General features: G+C 46.8%; 2 protein-coding genes and 1 long non-coding RNA gene across 5 annotated transcripts; 1 reads left to right on the plus strand and 2 right to left on the minus strand.

The window, feature by feature from the left end:
- Positions 1 to 134: 134 nt before the first annotated feature.
- LOC148687108 (uncharacterized) lies at positions 135 to 1455 on the plus strand. The gene is made up of 2 exons (XR_015948570.1): positions 135 to 208; positions 436 to 1455. It is a non-coding gene; the product is annotated as an uncharacterized LOC148687108 (long non-coding RNA).
- A 645-nt stretch (positions 1456 to 2100) lies between these two features.
- LOC148687109 (uncharacterized) lies at positions 2101 to 11665 on the minus strand. 3 transcript variants are annotated; one of them, XM_088663792.1, is made up of 5 exons: positions 11511 to 11665; positions 9126 to 9904; positions 7864 to 8421; positions 6006 to 6150; positions 2101 to 3808 (listed from the first exon to the last, which is right to left on the minus strand). In XM_088663792.1, exons 2-5 carry the CDS (start codon positions 9825 to 9827, stop codon positions 2895 to 2897), a joined length of 2319 nt encoding a protein of 772 aa, XP_088519918.1. In that variant the 5' UTR covers positions 9828 to 9904; positions 11511 to 11665; the 3' UTR covers positions 2101 to 2894. The 3 variants fall into 3 exon arrangements, with proteins under 3 accessions (XP_088519918.1, XP_088519917.1, XP_088519919.1); XM_088663791.1 differs by having other exon boundaries at positions 2101 to 3811; XM_088663793.1 differs by having other exon boundaries at positions 11289 to 11639.
- Positions 11666 to 13241: 1576 nt separating this feature from the next.
- Positions 13242 to 22665, minus strand: LOC148687110 (zinc finger protein 174-like). The gene is made up of 4 exons (XM_088664021.1): positions 22500 to 22665; positions 19406 to 20170; positions 17846 to 17957; positions 13242 to 17076 (listed from the first exon to the last, which is right to left on the minus strand). Exons 2-4 carry the CDS (start codon positions 20132 to 20134, stop codon positions 16295 to 16297), a joined length of 1623 nt encoding a protein of 540 aa, XP_088520147.1. The 5' UTR covers positions 20135 to 20170; positions 22500 to 22665; the 3' UTR covers positions 13242 to 16294.
- Between the last annotated feature and the right edge of the window lie 609 nt (positions 22666 to 23274).

The following is a 23274-nucleotide window of genomic DNA, read 5'->3' on the forward strand; positions in this document are numbered from 1 at the left end:
GCTTAAAAAAATAAATTAATAACAATGATTATTATTAAAATAGCCGCGGCCGCTTTAAAGGGGACGTCCAAAAAGCTTCCTTGGGAATGGTAGTTCACAGCAACAAGGAACTATACTACAAGTCCCAGGATGCATGGCGGGGCTGGCAGGAAATGACATCATCTCTCCCTCCCTCCCCCTGCTGCAAAGCTTTGAGCACATCGAATAGGTAGGGCAGAGAGGGATTTGAAATGGGGGTTAGGATGGGGAAAGAGTGTGCAAAAATAGAAACTCCCGTTGTTTGAACGAGATCAGGCAACAGGAGCTCTGTGCTGAGATAGGTTGGAGGGAGACTGGGGGCTCATCTCCAGTATATATAATATATGAGATAATATATGAGATAATATAATATATAATAAATATATACAGTGCTTTTTTTCCCTAAAAAATGTTTAGGGGTACTCTCATTCCGTCTGAGACTCAGGAAGCACCGAGACTGGAAATGAGGCCGCCATCTGGGGTAGCAGTGGAACTGACGATTCACCACGCTGGAGAAGAAACTAATTTTTTAAATTTTTTAGATTCACAAAATGTTTAGGGGTAGGTGTACCCCTGTGTCCCCCCAGAAAAAAAGCACTGAATAAATATATATAATATATAATAAATATTATGAAAAAATATATTCTCCAAATATTTCTATTAGTTTTCAGTATAGCGAAATACAGATTCAACCAACATAACTTTTTAGAAACAATGGGTAAGGAAAGTATGCACATTTTTTACAATAAATAGAACCTGCACTGCATTTTTAAAGCAGCATCATATCGCTTTAAGCAGCCATGCTAATATCACCCGCCAAAGAATCCTGGGGACAAGAGTTGAGTTTCTTAAGGGTGTTGCCATCCCGCTCACAGAGTTCCCTATAAAGGGGGATTTATTGTTTAAAACACTCTGAGAACTGTTGCTCTAGGAGGGGAACAGAGGTCTGCTAACAGCTCCCTTAACAAATCACAGCTCCCCTACTTTGGGGGGAAGAAGCTACAATATGGAATCATAGTATTGTGGAGTTGGAAGGGAACCCCAAGGGTCATCTATTCCAACCCCCTGCAATGCAGGGCAGTTTAAAACTAACCAAGATGATGGGCTATGCCGAAATGGAAAAGATGACCGCCAGGATCAGGCACCAAGATGACAAGAAATTCAGTCAAGAGTGGAAAAAGTTTGTAGAATATCTTAAAGACCACTGCGTATACTTAAAAATGTTAGCGGGATTGTTGCAACACTTATAATGTACCGGTAATATGAGTTAAGGTAAAAAAGGAGGTAAAATAGATTAGAAAAATGTACTGTACTAAGATGCAAAAAAGAGGGGAGTCTGAGGGATCTAAGTAATCCCAGAAGTGTAGAAATTGAAAATGATGTGAATGTATAAGAATATTGTTTTAAAAATGGAAATACAGTAATAGAAAACCCGTATCATGGTGTTTTAAAGGTATGCAACCAAAACATCAAGGGCACTGGGGCAGTCTCTAGCCAAAAAAAAGTTGGCAGCTGTACTGGGTGGCAGCCAACTAACTTCTACTTAAGAGCAGGAATTAGTGTGCCTGTTAGTCCTACAACCTTCCAAACTGATTTTCCTGCCCTTTCTGTCTCCTTTATTTCTGCTTATAGCATTGCTATCGTTTTTAACTCCTCCCGAGTTCAAGTGGCACACTGTCAAATAGAATTTAAACGGATGCTGCATATGGAGTGTTGCATCTGCCGCGGCCTTACGCAGAGCCAGGCCATTGCTCCATCTAGCCTAGTGATGCCAACTCTGACTGGCAGCTGCTCTCCAGGGTCTCCTCAGAGTTATTCCACATCACATCCTATGCCATTCTTTTAAGTCAGGGACAGAGAATTGTTGCCCACCAGACGTTACTAGACAAGACCAAGACAGAAACAGGATTCCCGCCGCAGTGGTACCTATTTATCTGCTTGCACTGGTATGCTTTCGAACTGCTACGGTAGGTTGGCAGGAGCTGGGACAGAGCAACAGGACCTCACCTTTATGAGCCTCCGAAACTTGTAGGCTCTACAGATCACCACACAGACAGCCATCAACAAGAACAAGGCTAATCGTACTTTGTTAAAACCTGTTTAATGTGCCGTACTTGCAAAGTCTTTCACAAAGATACCTGAACTTTGTTATATTGGTCCCTGCCCACAATCGCCTTCAGTAACTGTGGATATGCCTCCTTGTTCCATGACTGTGTTCTCAGTTTCCAGGACATAAGGCCCAAATCTAGTATGGACAGTCAACTTAAGGCTTGCCACCCAACTAAGGATTTCAGATGACCAAATTCGAATGACTTTAGGCCGCAATATAGTGTCTTTTTGGCTTTCAAGAGATCTTGGGAAAGGCAAAAACTAGTCCTGTCTCTCTCTGTACTAGAGCTTTCCAAACTGTGTGTTGCGATATTTCAGTGAGTTGGCTGCAGTGTGTAGTTGTGTTGCACAAATGCTCCTCACGCTCCTCCCGGGGCTGGAAAGGGGTTAGTTTAACCTCCGGTTTGCTAGCAAAACTGAATTACTGTGTCTCCGAAATGATGCATGTCTAAAAAGTGTGTCACCAACGTGAAAAGTTTGGAAAGCTCTGCTCTACACTATAATAAAGATTATATCCTTTGATAAACCTCTTCTCATTTTATTCACTATCTATGTTCCAGTAGAGCAAATGAGAACAAGCAGGAGGTTTTCAGAGATGTGCATTCTTTGTGGTGTAGCAAGAGTTGTATTTTTGCCAAAGCCGTTTCCCAGTTCCAAGCATTAACGGCATAGCATTTTCCCTGCGGTTCTTCCCTCGTCTGTGAATTTTCTCGTGTAAAATAAGGTGCCTGCTTTTGGCAAAAAAGCTCTTTCCACACTCTGGGCATTTATATGGTTTCTGCCACGTGGGTTTTTTGATGGGAAATAAGAGAGTCACCCCGGCCAAAGCTCTTGTCGCACACCGAGCATTTATAAGGCTTCTCCCCTGTGTGGGTTCTCTGGTGGGAAGTAAGGTTGCTGCTCTGACTGAAGCTCTTTCCGCACTCCAAGCAGCTGTATGGCTTCTCCCCCGTGTGGGTTCTCTGATGTAAGGTGAGGTGGGCACTCCGACTGAAAGTCTTCCCACACTCCGAGCATTCAAATGGTTTCTCTCCTGTATGCATTCTCAGGTGTGAAGTAAGGTTCCCGCTGAAATTAAAGCTCTTCCCACACGCCAGGCATTTATGCGGCTTCTCTCCTGTGTGGATTCTTTGGTGTGAAATAAGATGCTTGCTACAACTGAAGCTCCTGTCACACTCTAAGCATTTGTATAGTACCTTTCCTGTGTGGATTCTTTGATGTCTAGTAAGGTGTGCTTTCCGAATGAAGCTCTTTCCGCACTCTGAACATTTATACGGCCTCTCGCTTGAGTGCTGCGTCCTCTTATGTTGCATAAGTCTCGACTGATCACAGAAGCTCTTGCTGCAGCCGGAGCATTTATACAGCTTCTCCGCTAGGTGGATTCTCTTATGTGAAATAAGGCGTGTGCTTCGGTAGAAGCCCTTCCCGCACTCTGAGCACTTATAGGGTTTCTCCCCTCTGTGAAGCCTTTGGTGCAAAATAAGGTAGTCGCCCCGACTGAAGCTCTTTCCGCACTCAAAGCATCGAAATGGTTTCTCTCCTGTGTGGGTTCTCTGATGTCTGTTAAGGTCCGATTTGCAGCTGAAGTTTTTCCCACACACGGGGCACGTATTCCCAGCATCCTCAAATCTTTCCACAGACGCTTCGCTTGGTTCCCCCTCATTTTCAGTCTTGGACGTATCTACTGGTGGGAGAAAGAGAAATCTTACCCAACGGAACCTGGAGCAGTTATTAGACCCATTATTTCCCTTTTGGCTATACTGGGTTGATGGGAGGCAGAGCCCAACCATTTCTAGAAGGCCACAGATTTCCCACCCTTACCAACTTTTATTGGCTGGAACCAGAGGTGGGTAATGCTCAGCACAGGGGCCTAACCTGGCCCCCTGAACCCACCAGTTCAGCTTGCAGTGGTTCAAATATCAAATGAGACATAGCACTGGGCTGGGTGAAGAGGTTTAAATCTCTTTTCCCAGCCCGGTAGGAAGTGGGAGAGAGGGTGGCAGGGTGAGCGGAGGCTCATAGCTGCTGTGTGCCCATATACACAACACTGGTGATCCCTACATAACCTGCTTAGAGATTTTTATTCTGCTAAGTGTTATCATTGCTTTTAGAAATATATAAACAAATAAACAGCTCTCAGCCAGCTTTTGAAATCCTCCTGGAGAGCACCTCAGACCGCCTTCCTCCAGCACGATTCCTCTCACAGCCCAGTCTTCTTTGGAGGAAGAGAAATGCCTTCATTTAATTCATTTAAAACTCTTGTATCTCACCTTTCTTTTCTTCTGCCAAGAGAGCTCATGGCAGAAAGCAGTGGTAAAACATGAAATACAATGAAGCACACACCCCAAGGACCCTTGGAACTGCAGTTGTTCCCTGGATTATTTGGAGAGGGGGAAATGTGTTTTAAATGTATGGTGTGAGCACAGCCTGAGAAACAATAACAAACAACAATGGAATAAAAAAGCTGAGAGTATTAAAGTAGCAGTGCCTAAAACCAAATTAAAGGTGCAATCTTGTACATGTCTACTCAGCAGTAAGACCTGTTGTGTTCAGTAGGACTTACTCCCGGATAAGTGGGCAGAGAATTGCAGGCGAGGAAAAGATGGCGCTCCCCCATTCCATGTAACACAGAATGACTGGATTGGCAGTTGAATCTTAATTTTAGTTTTATTTACTAGAAGCATGTGCACTCGGCATTGTTCAGAAATGCAAGAGATGCCGCTTTGAAAGGTTCAGCCTGCCATCTTGATTCAAGATGGCGTCCATGCTCTGTCCTTTCAGGAATTTTACGCAAAATTTGGCTGTGATATCCAAATCGGTTGAGGATAAACAACTTTCCAAAATATATAGTAGAAATAAAATGTATTTTATTTATCGCCACCCCCATCGTTCAGCTTGGACACTGAGATCCAGCTCCGAGGGCCTTCTGGCGGTTCCCTCCCTACGAGAAAAGAAGTTACAGGGAACCAAGCAGAGGGCCTTCTCGGTGGTGGCACCCGCTCTGTAGAACACCCTCCCACCGGATGTCAAGGAAATAAACAACTATCTGACTTTCAGAAGACATCTGAAGGCAGCCCTGTTTAGGGAAGTTTTTAATGTTTGGTGTTTTATTGTGCTTTTAATATTCTGTTGGGAGCCGCCCAGAGTGGCTGGGGAAACCCAGCCAGATGGGTGGAGTATAAATAATAAATTGTTGTTGTTGTTGTTGTTGTTGTTGTTGTTGTTGTTGTTGTTGTTGTTGTTGTTGTTGTTGTTGTATACTTTCCCACTATTCTTGAAATAATAACATTGACTGGACCAAACGAAATAAAAAAATTCCTTCCAGTAGCACCTTAAGAGACCAACTAAGTTTGTCACTGGTATGAGCTTTCATGTGCATGCATGGTATCTGAAGAAGTGTGCATGCACACGAAAGCTCATACCAATGACAAACTTAGTTGGTCTCTAAGGTGCTACTGGAAGGATTTTTTTTACTTTGTTTCGACTACGGCAGACCAACATGGCTACCTACCTGTAACTATTGACTAGACCACCTCTTCCCCTACAGACCCTCTTGTGTGCTGTGATGAGAACATGGAGCCCTCTTGGTAGTACTACCACCCTCAGAGTCTAATAACGGTAATAATAAGAATAACCATAGGATATTCTATATGGGCAGTTGAATCTTAGCCATTCAGAACTGGCAACGGGAAAAGGACGTTAGAAAAGGGCTGCTGGATCAGACCAGAGGCCTATCATAATTCAGCATCCTGTTCTCACAGTGGCCAAGCAGATACCTAAGGGAAGCCCACAAACAGGACCTGGGAGTATGGAGGAGCCTCAGCTGAGCTTAACCCAGGCAAGGACTCGAGCTCAAAGAAAGGCATAGGTCTCCTCACCAGACAGACTGGCCTCTCCGTCCTCAACTTCCTGCTTGATTACCACGCACAGGTGCCCCTCTTCCGAGTCCCACGGAGACTGCCCTGCATCCGAGAAATTTGCATCTTCTTCTTCTTCTTCCTCCTCCTCCTCCTCCAATGCCACCTGAAACAGCAGAGAGCAATCCTTTTTCTCTTTTTTACATTATGGAGCCAGTTTTTAATTTTTCATTATTTTATCTTATTTCGACAAAGTAATAATCATAAATAAAAAAAGAATAAAAATGTGCACCCCACCCCCGAGACCATTCCATTGTAACTATTCAAGCTCCCAAAATTTCACCGCCTCTTGCGATGGTTTGACCCCTTTCGATTTTAACAGTACAAATTCTGCAAACACCCTCCATACCGCCTCAAAATCATTTCTCCTGCTTGCCTTAATGGCACATGTTAATTTATCGTTTAATAGCTATATCCCACACCTCTATACCATTCTTCCATTTTATATTCCACTTGCCCCTTCCTCATCTTAGCTATAATAATTCGTGCAGCTGTCAATAAATTTGTGAGCAAGTCCTTATAGCCTTCCACCCAATCCTTGCCAAATCCGTAATTCTACTGAGGGGAGACTTGCCTCCAGTCGCAACGATGCGTTTGGGAAGCAGGGCGGTGCAGAAAAAAATTGCCTCAAGATTGAACAGCTTTCAAAGTGCCAAGGTGGTTACCAGTCCAAATCTGAGCCCCGTATAATAGCTCTGCTAGGGGTTTAGCTTGGAAGACTTCTTGAGGGTATGTGTTTGCCACTCTTTGCATGGAAAAAGCATGTCAAGAATTTTGGCACTTTGGGATGCTTTTTCTTTTGCACATTTTTGGTGTGCTCCCCCATGACTCCGTGGACTGGAAGATAAGGCCCAAATATTTGAAAGCTTTGACCTGTTCGATTGGCTGATTGTCCATACGCCAACTGTGGGGCCTATAGTTTCTTGAGAAAACCATAACTTTGGTTTTCTTATAATTATAATGATTGATTCAGGACCCTAAACTGTGCTTTTATACCAAATTTCCTTTTTCCTGTGTATATTGTAATGTTTTATTGTTGCTATGCCCATCGGCTAACGTGAGTAAAGTTTCTATCTATCTATCTACCCAATCGTAAATTGATAATAATGCTACCTCTGGACTTTAAGTCAGCTTTAAACCAGTGGTTTCTATTACAGTGGTGCCTCGCTTAACGAATGCCCTGCTTAACGAAATTTCCGCTTAACGAAAGGTTTTTTCTAGTGAAGGTTGCCTCGCTAGACGAATTCGTTTTACGAAAAATTCGTCTAGCGAATCGCGGTTTCCCATAGGAATGCATTGAAATTCAATTAATGCGTTCCTATGGGCAAAAAAATTTCAAAAAAAATTTCAATGCATTCCTATGGGATTCGCTAGACGAATTTTTCGTTATAAGAAAAGACCCGTGGAACGAATTAAATTCATCTAGCGAGGCACCACTGTATCTCCTTAAACACCCTTTGCCAAAAATATTGTACTCCCACCACATGTGAACATAATTCCCTATTTCCTGGCATTCCCTCCAACATAGAACCGAATATTCCTTGTTTATTTGATTTAATCTGACTGGCGTTAAATCCCATCTCCAAACTAATTTATATTAATTTTCTTTTATTCTTAAGAGTTAGAATAAGAGCAATCCTTTCAGACTTGGGTGCTTCTGCAAAAAACATCGGGTGCTTCCACAAGAAACGTTGCACCTGGCTAGGCCTTCAGGGAACAGCCAAGCAAAACGAGGCATAAGGTGAAGTCCATCAACAACCTCAAGCTATACTTCTCTCTCATCCCTGGCCCTGTGCCGCACATAGGGAAATAGTTTCACCTGTTTCTCCTCTCTCTCGGCCTCTTGCCGCCTCAGCAGGAAGTCCTCGGCCAGGGCCACCGCCTGGGAGCAGCTTTCTGAGTCCTGTCCCCTGACCCAGCTCTGCATCTCTGGGGGCAGGACAGCCAGAAACTGCTCCAGGATCAGCAGATCCAGGATCTGCTCCTTGGTGTGTCCTTCGACCGTCAGCCACCCTCTACAAAGTTTCTGGAGTCTACAGTAAGCCCCTCTCGGCCCCTCGGCCTCCTGGTAGCAGAAGTGCCTGAAGTGTTGGCGGTTCTTCTCCCTCCTGATGGCATCCTGTCGCAAAATGTCTGCCTTCACCTTCCCATAATCCCCTTTGTCTCTGGCTTCCAGGCTGCTAAAGGTCCTCTCGGCTTCTCCTCTGAAGACAGGCAGGAGCCGGGCTGCCCATTCTTCTGGGGGCCACCGGCAGCCTTGGGCCACTTGCTCAAAGGAGGCCAGGAAGGCCTTCATGTCATCCCATGGCGCGGGCTCCTCCGACCACTGCAGCATTTTCCAGCCTGAGTGAGGAGACTCAACAATCTTCAGGGACTCCTGTCAATAAAAACAGATATTTCAAGCCATAGGGCTCAATATCGATGAAAAACTCACCTAAGGGTCAAAGCCAACGTTGCTTGGCAGTGTTTTCCAAACTTGAATTGCCAACTGTTTTTGGACTACAACTCCCATCGTCCATAGCTAGCAAGACCAGTGTCAAGGAATGATGGGAATTGTAGTCCAAAAACAGTTGGAGACTCGAGTTTGGAAAACACTGGGTTAGAGTGTTGGACTAGGACCAAAGTTCAAATCATCACTCAGTGACGAAGCTCACTGGGTGACCTTGGGGCAATGCAATTAAACGTAATTAAGAAACCCTTCTGAGTAAGTTCAGGGTGTCAGTAACCTTTCTAGTCCATCATCCTTAAATAGCTCAGTCAGTAGAGCATGAGACTCTTAATCTCAGGGTTGTGGGTTCAAGTCCTCACGTTGGGCATACGATTCCTGTATTTCAGGGGGCTGGACTAGATGACCCACGTAGTCACTTCCGGCTCTGAAATTCTGTGATTCTTCGATTCTATCCTGTTATCACACTGGCTAGCCAGATGCCCCCAGGAAAGCCCATAAGCATGACTGCGGCTTCAAGCAACTGGTATTCAGAAACAGACTGCCTTCGACCACGGCAGTAGTAATGTAGTAGTAATAAAAAAATTAAAATAGCCGCTATGCCATGCACAAACATCACAACACATGGGTGTCACCTGTCTCTCCTGCCCCTTGGCCTCTCCTGGCCTCAGCAGGAAATCCTCAGCGAGCAACACTGCCTGGGGACAATCCTCTGGGCCTTGTTCTTTGACCCAGCTCTGCATCTGTGGTGGCAGAATGGCCAGGAACTGCTCCAGGATCAGCCGCTCCAGGATCTGCTCCTTGGAGTGCCTCTCCACCTTCAGCCACCCGTAGCAAAGTCCCCGGAGCCGTATATACGTCCCTCTGGGTCCCTCGGCCTCCTGGTAGCAGAAGCATCTGAAACGTTGACGTTGCTCTTCCCTGTTCTTGGCCTCCGCTCTCAAGATGGCCGCCTTCATTTTCCCATAATCCTCTTTGTCTTTGCCTTCCAGCCCACTGAAAGCCTGCTCAGCATCTCCCGTGAGGGCCGGCAGGAGTTGGGCGGCCCACTCTCCCCTCGGCCACCGGAAGGTTTCGGCCACTCGTTCGAAAGAGGCCAGGAAAGACTTTGCATCATCCCACAGCTCCTCGGACCGAGGCAACTCCATTTTCTTCAGGAGTTCCTGCCATGGGGCTTCCGTCGGCTCCTCGCCTGGCTCCTGCTTCACTTGCCCTCCTGGAAACCTATGCAACAAGTCCTTGATCCTTCCATCCTGGAGGAAACCTGTGCTTTTCCCTTTTCTCGCTGGCGTCTCCTGCAATGTGTCACCTAGGGTATCCTGATTCCCCATTTTCATTCTCGAGTGGCTTTACAAACGTAAGGGCACGTTACGGACAATTCTAGAACAAATCGATAGGCATCCTGAGCTTCTGCCTAGAGAATGGAAAAGGGTAGAAACAAAAGAGAAAATGAATTAACAAGAGACAGCTCTAATATTGCAGCCACTTGCGTATGCTAAAAAATGGTAACTGCATGCAAGTTATACTGATTTTTTTTTGCATTTTTTTCACTCTTTTGTAGTTTTAATACTATCACCTATTAATAAGAGAGAGACTAAGTACACACCATAGATTTAAAGCACATGTCTTCTCCTCAATAATCCTGGGAACTGTAATTTGTTAGGAGTGCCAGGAATTGTAGCTATGCAGGGATGCCAACTACATTTCCCAGGTTTATTTTTTTTGGGGGGGGGGAAATCAGTGTGCTTTAAATGTGTGCTGTGCATGAAGTCTTGGCAACCGTACCCCAGTGAAAATGTCCTGGTCCCTGGCCCTTTTTCTTCTTTGTATGTACCTGTATTACATGTATGGAAGTGAGAGCTGGACCATAAAGAAGGCTGATCGCCGAAGAATTGATGCTTTTGAATTATGGTGCTGGAGGAGACTCTTGAGAGTCCCATGGACTGCTAGAAGATCAAACCTATCAATTCTTAAGGAAATCAGCCCTGAGTGCTCCCTGGAAGGACAGATCGTGAAGCTGAGGCTCCAATACTTTGGCCACCTCATGAGAAGAGAAGAATCCTTGGAAAAGACCCTGATGTTGGGAAAGATTGAGGGCACTAGGAGAAGGGGACGACAGAGGACAAGATGGTTGGACAGTGTTCTCGAAGCTACGAACATGAGTTTGACCAAACTGCGGGAGGCAGTGCAAGGCAGGAGTGCCTGGCGTGCTATGGTCCATGGGGTCACGAAGAGTCGGGCACGACTAAACGACTAAACAACAACAACAAATGTACCTGTATTAAATTTCCGCCTTTCCTCTCAAAGGAGCCCTGGGCCACAAACAATACAAGATGACAATCAAAACGTTTTGAGCAGCTAAAGAAAACCCTAAGCACGCCTAAAATACTTTAAGAGTCATGTGTGAGCTGCCCTCACAGCTAATAATTTCAAGGTTGCGAGGAGCTTAGCATCTTTTTTCCTGGGTGAACAGGAACGTTTGGCGTATTTGTATATAGATATATATATGCTTTTTCTGGGGGATGCAGAGGTAGGCATACCCCTAAACATTTTGTGAATCTTTGTACTTTTGTCCATTTACTGTATTGTATTTTTCCTGATTTGAACTATAAAATGGTGATAAATTAGAGTACCCCTAAACATTTTTAAAGGAAAAAAAGCACTGTATATATTCAAGAGGATCGATCTATATATCTCCTCCTGAATGTTGATAATGAATGGGAATTCTCCTTCCGGAAACCCTGGAGAGCTGCTGCCAGCCAGTGTTGACAGTACAATGCTAGATGACCCACTTTTACCTAGGTATAGATCTGCATCTGTACAGTACATATATATTTCCTTCCTTCCATAGAGGGGTCCTGCCTCCTTTTCCTGATCTAGAAGGAGCTTGAGTGGGAAGGATCCTGCTGTGCAAGGATCCAAAGGGTGGGGAAGGGGGAGCTATGGGGGTGCCCCTTTCCTCCTGCACCCCCTCCCCACTTCCTCCCCGCCGCCTCTCTCTGCAGCCCCTCCATGCTCACCCCTCCATGGAGCACAGTCTTTCTTCTTCTTGCAGGAAAAAAAAGGATCTTCCCAGGCGCCCCCTCCTCCCACAACAGGAAAAGACCCTTTGCCTGCTCCCCCGCCCCGTAAATCCTCATCTTTCTCCCTCCCTCCCTCCCTCTGCTGTCTTTTCTAGGAAGCAAAGCTCGGTTGGTTTAACCCCTTTGAGCTCTTGCTCCGGGAAACGTTGTTTCCCCCCCTATGGCTGGGAGTGACATCGAGAAGGGGCCTCTTGCGCAGAATCAGAGAATCGTAAGAGTTGGGAGGTGTTCTCAGGGGTCATCTAGTCCACCCCCCCCCGCAGTACAGAGATAGGAGCAACAGGGTCGGACTAGATGACCCTCGGGGATCCCTTTCTACGGTTCTATAATTCCGAGAGCGGGCTTTCTTCCTGCGGCTCAGCTGCAGCAAGGCTCTAAATGGGTGGGAATCGCGGGGAAACGGCAGATCGCCGCGGAAAAAATATGGGAGGAGCCGTTCTCCCTTTAGAAGCGTTTCTCTGGCAGCCGGAGCAACAGAGGAACCTGCCTTATTCCGAGTCAGATCAGGACTGTCTGCACTAGTTGGCAGTGGCTGTCCTGGGTTTCAGGCGGGGTGGCGTTTTCAGCCCCATGGAAACTTCTGCATTAAAAGAAGATGCTCTTTCACTAAGTTGTGCGGCGTTTCCATCCTAGGTTTTACATCAGGGATCTTGCACTGAGGGATCTTGCACTGAGCAGGAATTGGGCTTAATGACCCCCAAAGCCTAGAATTAATACTGTGGGGGAAGTTTTAAATGTGTAATGCTTTACTGTAGTTTTATAAATTCTGGGGCAACCCAGTCAGATGGGCAGCATAGAAATATTACTATTACTATTACTGCTACTACTTGGGGCACTTTACAACAACCTTTTTTTGCCCAGATTTTGCTTTTTGGTTGTGTAGGCTTTGCCTGTTTTGAGCATCGCCAGTTTTTCTTCTGGCTATTTTGTGGTGCCCACAAGTTACTTAAGAGTTCCAAATGTGCCCCCCCCCAAAAAAAACTTCCTTTTGCATGTAGAGGAGTCCATCCTTAACCAGTTAGCTGCCTGATAACATTTGCATAAATTTGTTTATGAATACACCCCTCCCCCAAAAAAATTATGAAGCAAAAGACAAGCTTTCTTCGTGTGTGTTTTTTGATGATGCAGGCAGGTTTTCCATCATGTCCGAGAGAGGGAAATGCCTTTTTGGGGATTAAGCTTGCTGCTACTGTTTTTGCATTTAAAAAAAATGCATTTTAAAATTGATCAAGAGGATGGAGCAGCTCTGCTATGAAGAAACATTGGAAAATCTGGGACTTTTTAATTCAGAGAGAAGGCAAGTAAGAGGAGACATGAAAGAGGTGTAAGCGTAGCAATGAGAAAACAAATTGAGACATTTTTATCTCCCACCATGCTAAAACTTGCAGACACTGAGTCTTTCACTTTGGCGGGGTGGGGGGAAACTGGGAAGGAGAATTTGTCACTGCAACACAACTGAAATATGACTGCAGCTCCCTGATCCATTCTCAAGTTGGTGTGCAGGATTTTTAGTTTGCCACAGGACTCTTTGCAGCTGAAATGTGTTTGGCTATTGGCTGTGGAAGATACCCAGTCCATCTTTTTTGCAGACCCCACCACATTCTTGGGTTAATCGGGGTTCACTTTGCACCCCGGCTGAACTAGTGACAAAGACAACAGACTCCAAACTAGCCGAAACAAATTAAATATTTTATTGATATACAGTGTTCAATGGAGGATTAGTAATGGGTGGGTGGAGAATCAATGGTCTACAATACACCATGAGCAGTAAAACACAATGGAAATAATCTTAGTGATCATATACATTAAAAAAAGGTAAAGGTAAAGGACCCCTGGATGGTTAAGTCCAGTCACGGACGACTCTGGGGTTGCGGCGCTCATCTTGCTTCACAGGCCGAGGGAGCTGGCGTTTGTCCGCAGTTTTTCCGGGTCATGTGGTCAGCATGACTAAGCCGCTTCTGGCGCAGCACCAAAACCAGAGCAGCACACGGAAACGCCATTCACCTTCCCGCCAGAGCAGTACCGTACCTATTTATCTACTTGCACTTTTGGGCGTGCTTTCGAACTGCTAGGTTGGCAGGAGCTGGGACCGAGCGACGGGAGCTCACCCCGTCGCGGGGATTTGAACCACCGACCTTCTGATTGGCAAGCCCAAGAGGCTCAGTGGTTTAGACCACAGTGCCACCCACGTCCCTTATACAGTATACATAAAGAACTCATTAAAAATAGTGGCATAATAATGGACAGACTCACCCAAAGCGAAGTGACTCATCAAAGCAATCTGAATGCCTGCTTCTCCCTACCACAAATTCCCTCCAGCCCATCTGGTTGAAACTGCCCTAAACCCCCATGATTTCCCCAGCTGTTCTATGCTGCTTAATGTTCTGGAATAATGTTCAGAGCTACTACCCACCCTGTGCAATGGGTCTGTGGCTCTCTCAGCAGAGTTAGAACAAGGAGGGAGGGAGGGACGAAACAAAGAGAAGGAAGAATAGAAAAGGGAAGTGGGTCCTTGGAGAACACATTCAATATTGATCAGAGATGGGGACTGGTTTCATCATATGCATTATGGGCTCAGAGCTGGGCACTTCAACGTTCACCAAGTTCCTGAACTTTTCTAGGGCAAGGGGAATTTGTGACCCTCCAGATGGACTCCAACTCCCATCAGCTCTGGCAGCCAGCATGCCATGTGGTCATGGATGATGGGAGTTGGTCCACCAATATCTGAAAGGCAAGAGATTCCCCTCGCTCCGGTCCAGCAGAAAGCAGCATTGCCATGGATGTGTTTGCCTGTGCTTGCTGAGCTGTTTGCCGTTGGGGCTTGCAAAGTGCTGTACATGGGCTTTGCAGGTGCCAACGATCAGGCAATTGGCAGGAGCCTGCAAACCACCTGCTGGCCTATCTACAATGCTTCCTGTCTGGGCCAGAGATTCCCCATTGCTGATTTGCAGAATCGGACAATTTGAGGGTGGCTTCCAAGCTATAGAACAAGTTGGAGACCCTTTGGTCCTCCAGAGGTTGCTGAACGACAAATCCCATCATCCCTGGCTATCAGACCTGCTTGCAGGGGTGGGTGGGAGCTGTTGCTTGGCAGCATCTAGAGGGTCAAAGGTTCCCCACACCTGCTATATCAAACAAGCAGAATTGAGCAGCAGGGGATCTACTCAGAAACCAATGAAGCTTAAGCTTCAGGGCCCCTAATCCCGGAGGGGCCCAAGAATCGACTTTAGTCCACAATGCTTAAAAAAATTGGGTCTAGTAGACCCGACTGGAGTCGCATGACACAAACTAATTTATTTTTTGTTGTATCCATTCCAATAATCTGAAAGTTTGAGAGTCAGTCGCACAGATATTGTAAAAGGTGCGGGGAATCTGTCGTGGAACCACCCCACAGAAAAAGGTTAACAGTGGTTACCCAGACCACATTGTTGGTTGTGAGGGGGCCCTCATAACAGTCCGAGCTTCAGGGCCCCTCAAAAGTAGGTCTGCCACCGGAATTGAGGCAGGAGAGTTTGTCTGTTCTGCTCAGAAAAAGATGAATGGACATGGGCAACCTGGGGCCCCAGAGCCTAATTTCATGCAGGCAGAGGTGGTGCCTGCCCACTTATGACACTTGCCCCACCCACCACGTGCCCCGCCTCCCAATAGGTTCTCCCTGTGAGAATGTGGCCTTTGATAGGGCAAAGGTTCCCCGTCATTCCCAAAGACAAATATCCCTCCTTCCAAAACGATTCCCCATCCGTAGCCACAAATGTTTCATCCTACAGCTGAAAATCAAACTCGGGGGTTGAAACACCAAACTTTTGCGAGTGGGCTAGGAGCTGATGATTTCAGACAAACTTACCCGAATCCCAACCATGTGCTCTTCACGTTTGGTACGTGAATGCATCCCCCACTCCAACATCTCCCACCGCTCATGAAATAAGGTCAATGTTCGGGGGGGGGGAACGAGATTTAGGGGGTTGCTGAGGGGTCAGAAATGCACAGCTCAAACTCCTTACATTAGAAGGCCTGTTTTAGATCAATATCACCCTGGGCCTGAATGGAGCCTCATGTATACTATTAGGGTTGCCATATTTCAAAAAGTGAAAACCCAGATGCAAAAGTTGTTTTAGGGTTCCCCAAATTTGCTGAGCTTCTTTTGCAAAATCTAAAATAGTTTTTGAGCTATTTTTAAGGAAGTTGGCCAAAATCTACACTTCCGACATGGGTTGCCACATGTCTGGATTTTCCCGTACATTTAAGCGAATTCCGCCCAGACACGGTTTACGGCGGCCAAATCCCGGCTATGTCTGGGAAATTCTGGACATATTTCAGCTCTTGTTATTGTTCCACTTCCTTACCCTAAGGTACTGGGGAGGGTGGCGGCGACTGAGAAAAACACATTTCAAAACCAGTTGAAATGAATTCCCGTGAAGAGAAAAAGCTGGATCCTGTATACATTTATATATAAAAATATCACATGTTGAAAGCCATAGAAAAAAAGGTGTGTCTCCATCATGTGGCAAAAGCTATGTAATCGTGTCCTCAGACACAACCCCACAGTGGGGGAACTCTGCAGCTTAGGGATGGGGAGAGAAAGCCCTCTCTCGAGCCACCGCCCTCCACTCAAAAATCTCTGAGGATGGTGGAACTACCAAGGGGCCCCCCTCTCTTGAGCTCAGCACTCAAAGGTGCGCAGGGAAGGAGGCAGATATTATTTCCTCGTCCTGTGGAGGTTTCTATGCCGTGTGGGTTCTCTCGTGTTTGATCAGGAGCCACTGCTGGCTGAACCGCCTCCAGCAATGGGCGCACCTGTAGGGCTTCTCTCCCGTGTGAGTCCTTTCGTGCCGCACGAGATCCGAGCGCTCGAAGAAGGTTTTCCCGCACGCCGAGCACTGGTGGGGCTTCTCGCCCGTGTGCTTCTTCTTGTGCTTGATGAGGTTCCAGCTGTAGACGAAGCTCTTCCCGCACGTGGAGCAAGTGTACGGCTTCTCCCCACCGTGCGTCCTCTCGTGCTTGAGGAGCAGCGAGTTGCGGCTGAAGCACTTGGCACACGCCGAGCACTGGAAGGGCTTCTTCTCGGAGTGCGTGGCCCTCTCGTGGGCGATCTGGCAGAAAGCTTTCCCACAGTAAGAGCACTGGCGAGACTTCTCAGGTCTCAGAAGAGGGTCCCTGGGGACGAGGCTCTCCCCAGCATCCCGAACCTGTCCCCCTCCATTTTGGATTCTTTCAAGTTGGCCAAGCCTGGAGCCTTCGCCGAAACCTCCCTGTGGAATGGCGCAGGGCTGTTCGTGAGGCCTAGAGAGGTGGTTGCCAAGGGACTCGTCTGCCACGCCAGGAACGGATCCTCCTGCCCAATTCCTCTGGCGGTTTCTTTGCTGCCTCTTTGAGCTATGTTGTCTCCTGCCTGTTTTGTCCACCTCCTCAGCCAGGGAAACGGTCTCAGTTGCTCTCCTGTGGAACGCTTCAGGCTCAGAATACTCCAGAATTTTCTCTCCACTTTTGCTCTGCTGCACATAACCTTTCAGAATGAAAAAAGGTGTGTGGGGGGGGGGGAACCCAAATTAACAGAACTGACAGCAGAATATATATATTTTTATTCCACTTTTTTTAGCATCTTGATTTATTAGGATTATCGGCTTATGATCCTGGGTCCTTCAAATCTTTTCCTGGTTTTGGAATTAAGATACCGTAATTATTTATTGTTCCCATGATGGAGGGATCCTTTCACCCTCTATTACTGAATTATATAATACTTTTATTTTAGGAACCAATATTTTTTAAAATACTTTCTAATATTCTGTTCCCAATCCATCTGCTCCTGGGGTTTTCCCCCCTTTTAGCTTCCCTATAATTTTCTCTATTTCTTTTTCTGAAATTGGTAGTCCCATAATCTCTCTATCGCTACTATCTAGCTTTATCTTCCAGTGTGTCTCGATATATTCTTTCATCTTCCCCATAGAATTGTTACCTGCTGAATATAACTCTTGGTAATACTCTCATCTTTCATCAAATACTCTTGGTAATACTCTCAACTTATCTTTCATCAAATTATTTATAACTCTTGGTAATACTCTCAACTTATCTTTCATCAAATTATTTATTCTACCTCTAACCTCACTCCCAAAGGAGCCCATGGCCACAAACACACCAGTGATCAAACAACACAATTAAAAAAAGAAAATCTTCCACTATATACTTCAGGAAGTTTTGTCTGGACACTTAAAATATTGAAGCTAAATTTCACACAGTGATTCCTGGAATCCAGGAGCAGGAGAAATTAGGCTTACCTAGCAGCCCAGCACCTGGATCCTGCTTGGTTTTCTTCATCTCCACAGGGCTGGAGGGAGATGGTTCAGCCTTTACAGAGCACACCATCACCTCCTCAAACTTTGCCAGCTCCTGAAAAAGAAAGAAGGATCCTTTTTAAGAGCAGGGAGACAGGAATCTATGCGGAGGTACAAGTACCAGGTGGGTGGACTTTGTTTTTTGTTTTGTTTTTTGAATAGCACAGATTATTTTTAGTTACAGGACCAGTCTAATCTAGCTCTGCAATGCCTACCCTGACTGGCAATGGCTCTGCAGGGTTCCAGAGGGGAGCCCAACTTGGAGATGCCGGGGATCAGTGCTCTAGAACTGAGCTACCATATGAATATTAGATTCTACACTGGCGGCCAAAATTGTGGAAACCCTTTGGAAGAAGTGTGTTTCCAAGGTTTGATGGCTCATAACACCACTTTTTTGGGGGAGTAACACCATAACATTATATATCAATGGAAAGATAATTTAATGAAGAATGTAATGCAGTAACTTTTATGAAGAATTATTTATTACAACAGCAGTCATAAAGAAGAAACGTGAAACACAGAAAAAATGAGATACACAAAAATTCTCATGCTCATTGGCTACATTCAAATGAAGGAAAGCTACTCCATATCAACCTAAGCAAATTGTGCTTTCTTTTTCTGGTTATTTGGCTGTAACCTTTGATAGAATACAGATAATTGAACACACTTCATTGCATTATATTCTTCATTAAATTATCTTTCCACTGATATATAATTTTATGGTATTACTCATAAAAAAGTGGTGTTATGAGCCATCAAACATTGGAAATACACTTCTTCCAAAAGGTTTCCATAATTTTGGCCACTAGTATAGAAAACCTTTATAGGTATAAAAAAGTTATTTAAAGCTCCAGTTCTCAAAGTGGTTTAGCAGTCTAGCCATCTTCCCAGGGAACTATGGGAATTGTAGTTCTGTGAGGAGAATATGGGTCTCGCCCAACAACGTTCAGCACCCCTAATAAACTACAGCCCCCAGAATTCTTTGGGGGAAACGAGGACTGTTTAAAGTGGTTTGAATTGTGTCAGAGCTACTAGCTGGTGCCAACTGACATTTAGGAGAGGCGGCCAACAGGAGCAAAGCTCACTTAGTTTCCTGTTTCCCTCTGGCTTCCTGCCTTGCCCCACAGATGTTGCTGGACTGGAAAGTTAGCAAATAGTCAGGCAAGAGACCAATGACAGCTGGAGATGCCAACGGTTGAAGGACGTTTACTCCATATACAACACGGGTGGGGGACCTCAGCCTGTGGCCCTCCGGGTCTCTCAACGTGGCCCTTGGGACTCTTCTCAGACCATACCCCCTCCTCCGTCCCCGTCTCCCCGGATAAAATGCGTCCTTTAACTGCTATGCTCTCTCTTGCTTGCCTGGTTGTATGTAATTCTGGCATAGCTGACTTGCAGCTTCTCATACAAACAAGCATGCGGCCCCCCCAGAAGGGAATGTGGCCCTCAGGCCATCAATGGTCCCCACCGCTTGCTGTTTGTAAAAGGATGAAACACTCTCACCTGCTCTTCCCATCTCTTGGCCTCCTGCTGCCTCAGGAGGAAGTCCTCGGCCAGGGCCACCGCCTGGGAGCAGGTCTCCGGGCCGCACTCCCTCACCCGGCTCTGGATCTCCGGCGGAAGGACGGTCAGGAACTGCTCCAGGATCAGCAGCTCCAGGATCTGCTCCTTGGAGTGCCTCTCGACTTTCAGCCACCGGGAGCACAGCTCCTGGAGCCGGCTGTAGGCCCCCCTGGGCCCTTCAGCCTCCTGGTAGCAGAAGCCCCGGAAGTGTTGGCGCAGTTTCTCTCTACCGATGGCATCCCGTTGCAAGATGGCCGCCTTCACTTTCCCATAATCCTCTCTGTCTCCGGCCTCCATCCTACTAAAGGCCTCCTCGGCTTCTCCTCTGAGGGCCGGCAAGAGTCGGGCCACCCACTCTTCCTTGGACCACCGGCAGGCTTGGGCCACTTGCTCGAAGGAGGCGAAGAAGGCCTTGGCGTCGTCCCAGGGGGTGGGCTCTTCCAGCAGTGGTGGGAGAGCCCAGCCTAACTGAGAAGCCTCCACTCTCTTCAGGAAGTCCTGCCACTGGGTTTCCCAGCGCTGCAGCTGCCCCTCGCTCGGTTCCTCCTTGATCTGAACTTCTGGTATTCTCTGCAGATCTTCTCCGATCATCACAGCCTGGAGGGCGTCAGGGGCTTTTCTGACACTTTGCAAGACTGCCTTTTGGCGATGACTCGCTTGCTCCTCCATTTCATCCCAGAGTTAAACTCTTGTATAGAAGCTTCTCTAGATTAAAACCAATATATATACAGTATTGGCTCCTGCAGCAGCTGCTGGGCCAGAAGGCAAGGAGCCCCATAGTAGGTGCAGCTTTTGCAAGATGTGTTACCTTCACTTTCCTATAATCCTCTCATAATCCCATAGCCAATAGGAGAAGGAGACAACTAATTTTGATTTTGGTTTTTTTATCCCATCCCATCCTCCTCCCTGTTGAATTCTGGGGAAGGAATACAGCTTAATGACAGAGCAAAGAAGATGGTCTGCCACTGAGCTGCAGCCCCCACCCCCGGCTTAGAGCATGGTTAGGCAAACTAAGGCCCGGGGGCCGGATCCGGCCCAATCACCTTCTAAATCCAGCCCATGGACAGTCCGGGAATCAGCGTCTTTTTACATGAGTAGAATGTGTGCTTTTATTTAAAATGCATCTCTGGGTTATTTGTGGGGCATAGGAATTCATTCATTCCTACCCCCCCAAAAAAAAATTAGTCCGGCCCCGCACAAGGTCTGAGGGACAGTGGATCGGCCCCCTACTGAAAAAGTTTGCTGACCCCTGGCTTAGAGTCTGACCCGCCCTGCAGCCCCTGGTCCCATGGAAAAGGAATCAGCCACAGTATCTCTGGAAACTCCAGAGCCAGGATCCTTTTCCTACAAAGGCTGGATCAACAAACCCTTTGTTATCAGGGCATAAGTGTCCAGGCATATGAAGGACTCAGGACTAGTTGTTCACACAGAACGTGCTTGACCCAGAGAGGCAAAAGTTGGCCCACCTACCCAAAGATGTGAACCATCAGTAGGCTTGGGGGAAACCCAGAGGTTCCCAAAAGTAGGGGGCGGGAGGATCTTCCCGAAAAAAATCTCAATAGAGACTGAGCATTCATTCGGAGTGGCCACAAAATACTGACTTGGGGGGAGGAGAGTGAAACCACAAGCGGAAGGCGGAACGGGATAGAGTATCCTGGAATGGGTGAGCTGAGGGTGTGTGTGCACCAAACTCTTAAAGCACATTTAAAGTGCAGTTCCTGTCCACCAAAGAAATTTATCCTAACTTTCTACCCCCAGAAAGTATTGAAGCAACTCAAGGAAGTTAGAAAGTTGACACCAGTCTTAAATCTCTTTTTCATGTGCTGTCGTTTTAACTTTTTGAACATCCTACGTTATCGCTATACATTTTCCTTGGCGGTAATTTTATCATTTCATCTTTTATACAAAACGCTTTGAGGATGCAGTATTGCTTTTTACAATCATGAAATAAATAAATAAATAAAATATAAAATAAAATAAAACAGTGAAAATCAATTAAAAGCCCCAAAAGTGGGTAGGAACCCAGACATGCAATACAGCGTGCTTAAAACGCTGACGCCACCCAATCACAAGCGCTTCTGTGTCGTATGGGTGATGCTTCTGGGGGGTGGGCTGAAACCAATTTCAAATTTCTATTTAAGGGCAGGACACCTTTGTTTGGGGTTCCTTCCTTGTTCTCATGCGTGAGAGGAAGGACCCTGTTGCAACAGCAAAAAGAAAGGCTTTGCTTCTCAAAATTCTGTGGTTGGCCTCTGTTATATTCTCCAACCGATGGAGAACCCAATAAGGGCTCTTGTGTACCCCATAAGGGAATAAGGGCAGATTTTTTGCTTATAACAGATGGCAGAGTGTTGAGGAGGATGGGAGGCAGGATGGAATGGAACCCAGGAAAGAATCCTTGACCAACGCCTTGCTGTGAAGGGGGTCGCAGTTTAGAAGCAGAGAAGGTCCCGGGTTCTAATCCCAGGATAGACACCCTCCCTCTTACCTGAAACCCTGGAACGCTGCTGCTGGTCAGTGCAGGCAGCCTTGAGCTTGACAGACCAATGGTCTGACTCAATTATAAAGCAGCTTCCAATGTAACTGTGTGTGTGTGTGCGTGTGTGTTTGAGGATGTGTCTCCCCATGGAACCAGATCCAGTGCTTTTTTCCCTGGGGGTACGCAGACCCCTCGACATTTTGTGAATCTAAGTTTGGCGTCATTGAGGGGCAGTATTTCACTAGGAGTAGGAAAATAGGAGGAAAAAAGCACCGGCCAGATCTATTCCCACCCCACCCCATTTCCCTGCATTGCAAAAACAAAAACACCTCCACCTTCCCTAAAAGAAAAGCGTTTTTGCGGGGAGGATCCGTTCTCTGATGTGGAAGGAAATGAGCGCGAGGGGTTTCGCTAGGGGTCAGAGTTAGACCTCCCGGGATCAAAGCAAAGGGGCTGGAGGTGTGTTGCCTCCCCCCCACCCCACCCCAAAAAGTCACTTCCTCTTCTTCTGTCCCCCCACCTTTGGAGACCCGCCTCTGCCCTCCTGCAACTCACCTCTCCACGCACTGAGATCTTTTCCCCCTTCCTTCCTCCTCCTGTTTTTTTTTGTTTGTTTTTTTGCTGAAGGGGAATTCAAAACCAAACTCCACCCCTAACAGGGGGGGAAAAACCTCCAGTGTTTTCCATCCAGCCAAAAAACAGCACTTTATTTGGCCCCTCTAGCAAACCAAACACTCGGTCACTTTAACCCTTTGATGCATTTGCAGACGGTCGGATAAGTGTCTGCATGAAGGGTGGGGAGACCAAGGGCCGTACAGTATTCCCTTCTGGGCAGCCTTCGGGGGGGGGGGCATAGCTGCCAAGTTATCCCTTTTTTAAAGGGATTTCCCCTTATGCTGAATAGGCTTCCTCGCGAGAAAAGGGAAAACTTGGCAGCTATTGGGGGGGGGGCATATGCCAATGGTGGGCGGGGCCTGGGGCAAAAGCCGACTAGGGAATAAAGGAAAACTTCACCTTTCTACTGGTAGGCTTAGTTTCAACGGGGGGGGGCTGGTGCCCACTGGGGCTGGTAGGGTGGAAGCCGAGGAGCCCAACAGTAGGTGGCACCGGAGAGGCAGTGGCAGGCAGAACCAACCAATTCTAGGGTTGCCCCCATCCTCCGACCTGCTGAGTTCTGCAAGGGGCAACACAGAGAGGAGGAAACCGACAGACAGTGTTTCTCTTTGGCTTGGTTGCAAGAAAGAATGCCACTGGTGGGGCAGTGCCCCGTTAGCCCTCAGGGACCAGTATCTCCACAGAGGGTGTGGTCTGGGAAGAGTCCTGAGGGTCA

Source organism: Zootoca vivipara, chromosome 2 (genome assembly GCF_965207765.1).
Source record: "Zootoca vivipara chromosome 2, rZooViv2.hap1.1, whole genome shotgun sequence".
In the NCBI taxonomy this organism is placed as follows: domain Eukaryota; kingdom Metazoa; phylum Chordata; class Lepidosauria; order Squamata; family Lacertidae; genus Zootoca; species Zootoca vivipara.

What these genes read in the sequence shown, in the direction of transcription:
- LOC148687109 (XM_088663791.1), bottom strand. Translation starts at nt 9,827, where the DNA reads ATGAAAATGGGGAATCAGGATACCCTAGGTGACACATTGCAGGAGACG. An exon ending in CCAAGGGGCAGGAGAGACAG is followed by an intron (nt 8,422 to 9,125) that starts GTGACACCCATG and finishes TTTTATTGACAG; the next exon opens with GAGTCCCTGAAGATTGTTGA. An exon ending in CCGAGAGAGAGGAGAAACAG is followed by an intron (nt 6,151 to 7,863) that starts GTGAAACTATTT and finishes CTGCTGTTTCAG; the next exon opens with GTGGCATTGGAGGAGGAGGA.
- LOC148687110 (XM_088664021.1), bottom strand. Translation starts at nt 20,134, where the DNA reads ATGGAGGAGCAAGCGAGTCATCGCCAAAAGGCAGTCTTGCAAAGTGTC. An exon ending in CCAAGAGATGGGAAGAGCAG is followed by an intron (nt 17,958 to 19,405) that starts GTGAGAGTGTTT and finishes TTTCTTTTTCAG; the next exon opens with GAGCTGGCAAAGTTTGAGGA. An exon ending in TCCAGGTGCTGGGCTGCTAG is followed by an intron (nt 17,077 to 17,845) that starts GTAAGCCTAATT and finishes TCATTCTGAAAG; the next exon opens with GTTATGTGCAGCAGAGCAAA.